This window comes from Myotis davidii, unplaced genomic scaffold, assembly GCF_000327345.1.
Source record: "Myotis davidii unplaced genomic scaffold, ASM32734v1 scaffold1467, whole genome shotgun sequence".
NCBI lineage: Eukaryota > Metazoa > Chordata > Mammalia > Chiroptera > Vespertilionidae > Myotis > Myotis davidii.
In genome coordinates this window covers 264,087-265,943 of record NW_006298267.1, presented here as the reverse complement: position 1 = coordinate 265,943, position 1,857 = coordinate 264,087, and the positions used below count along the sequence as shown (strand labels likewise).

Sequence of the window (1,857 nt, the reverse complement as noted above, 5' to 3'; positions counted from 1 at the left end):
GTCTGGCAGCCGCGCCCGTCCCTCCCCTCCCTCCCGGGCGCCCGCCACCCTCTCCGGGCCTTCCCAGGACCGGCCCCGGGGAGCAGGGCAGGTGCGATGGCCCCGAGCACCACTCACCTTGTTGGGTCCCCAGGCCGCTGCCGGCCCGGGTTCCGGCGATGACACTCCGACCAGATCCATGCGGGGAAGAGCCAGCCGCGAGCACAGGAGCGATGGCGGGGCCGGAGGCGGGGCCGGGGCGACGGGGGAGCCGGGACCTGGGCCGGGGCCGAAGTGGCGATGACAGATGGCGGCGGCCGCCGCCGCGTCCGGAACTAGACCTCTTCGCTTCCGCCCTCTCCGCGGGGCCGTCGCATCCGATTGGCCAGCGCCCCGGGCTCCGCCTGAAGCCGCTCTGCCCGCCCCCGAGGCCGCACTTCCGGTCGCCGCTCGGCGCTGGGGCTTCCTCCCCGGGCGGGGCCGGGGCCGCTGGAACTGTCACCAGAACCGGGCGGCGGGGACTAGAAGTAACGAGGGACGGAGCTCTGTGGTTCAGGGCCCCCCGGTGCAGCCTGGACGGAGGGGCTGGGAGGCAGCGGCCGGTGTGGACAGCGCAGGGAGCCCGAGGAGGACACCGGGTCTTGTTAATGCACTTGGTCATTGGAGGCGGGCACGGGCACGGAAATTGGTAAATGTGTTAGGAAACACTGACCGTAAACGGGGCCGCCTAGTAACAATCGTGACTCGGTATTTGCAGGGACGTTCCCATAAAGGGACCGGGTGGGGATATCCAAGCGTTGCATTTCACCTCCTATTCGTGCGCTGTGCAAAGTCCTGTGCGCTCGCCAGGCCTCAGAATGCTCCCAAGGGAGCTCTGCCTTTTATCCCAAGGTTCCCGACAAGGAAACCGAGGAGGCCGAGGGCGGTGAAGCAATGCGCCCCGGGCGGACAGCAGTGAGGAGCGACCCGGGCGGGCTGGCTCTCACCGGCTCTCACCGGCTCTCACCGACGGTCTTCCCTACAAACGGCATCTCAGCCCTGAAACAGCCCGAAGCGCAGCGCTGAGCCAGGATCCAGGCCTGACATCCCTGGGTCCTGACCTTGTGATTTCCAGTAGCTACAGCCCTTGCCTCCTTCCCATTCCAGGTCAGAACAGTTCTGAATCTTCCAAACTCCAAAATGAAAGAAGGCAAAACTATAATAATGAAAGCATAATATGCTAATTAGACTGGACAGCCCAACGACCTTCCAGACATCCTTCCGGATGAAGCGGCAAGGCAGCAGGGGCCACGGCAGAGTGGTTAGGGGCGACTGGGCAGCAGAGTGGTTAGGGGTGATGGGGCAGGCAGGCAGGCCATCAGGTAGGAGTCAGCGGTTCCGGATTGCGAGAGGGATGTCCGACTGCTGGTTTAGGCCGGATCCCAGATTGCCAGAGGGTGCAGGCCAGGCTGAGAGACCCCTACACCCACACCAACTCCGGGCACCGGGCCTCTAGTAGCTATATAATAGGATACAGACTTGTGCTTGGCAAATGTTGCCTATATTTGTGAATGTGTGTGGGAATTGTATTCCCTCCTAGTGTTTAAAGGATTAAAATTAGTGTTCAAAAGTATACATAGTTGAGGACAAATGGTTGTAACCAGAAATTAAATGGACCTCCACATCTGGATAAGAAAGGAACAGGAGAGAGGATTAACCAAGAGAAGTTATTTGTTTTGTGTATTTTTTGCCATATATATTTTTAACTTAATTTGACTACAGTTGTCATACGATATTATGTTAAAGTACAACATAGTGATTAGACATTTACATACCTTATGAAGTGATTCCCCTGATAATTCTAGTACCCATTTGACACCAGACATAGTTATTACAATT

At 58.5% G+C, this 1,857-nt stretch overlaps 2 protein-coding genes across 8 annotated transcripts in view; one reads left to right on the top strand and one right to left on the bottom strand.

Annotated features, from left to right (window-relative positions):
- Window positions 1-201, bottom strand: part of RIOK3 (RIO kinase 3) — a 12,961-nt gene extending 12,760 nt beyond the window's left edge. The window contains exon 1 of the mRNA XM_015570533.1: window positions 118-201. Coding sequence (XP_015426019.1) covers window positions 118-180 — 63 coding nt within the window. The 5' untranslated portion in view covers window positions 181-201. The remainder of the gene's footprint in view (window positions 1-117) is intronic.
- TMEM241 (transmembrane protein 241) overlaps window positions 1-1,857 on the top strand; it is a 91,474-nt gene that overhangs the window by 23,985 nt on the left and 65,632 nt on the right. For 4 of the 7 annotated variants that reach the window (XM_015570535.1, XM_015570539.1, XM_015570540.1 and 1 more), the window contains exon 1: window positions 404-1,125. The exons of 1 other annotated variant lie outside the window; for it this stretch is intronic. The gene's annotated coding sequence lies outside the window, so the exon portion shown is untranslated. Of the gene's footprint in view, window positions 1-358; window positions 1,126-1,857 lie in introns of those variants that run through there. 2 more of the 7 variants (XM_015570536.1, XM_015570537.1) reach the window with 2 other exon arrangements.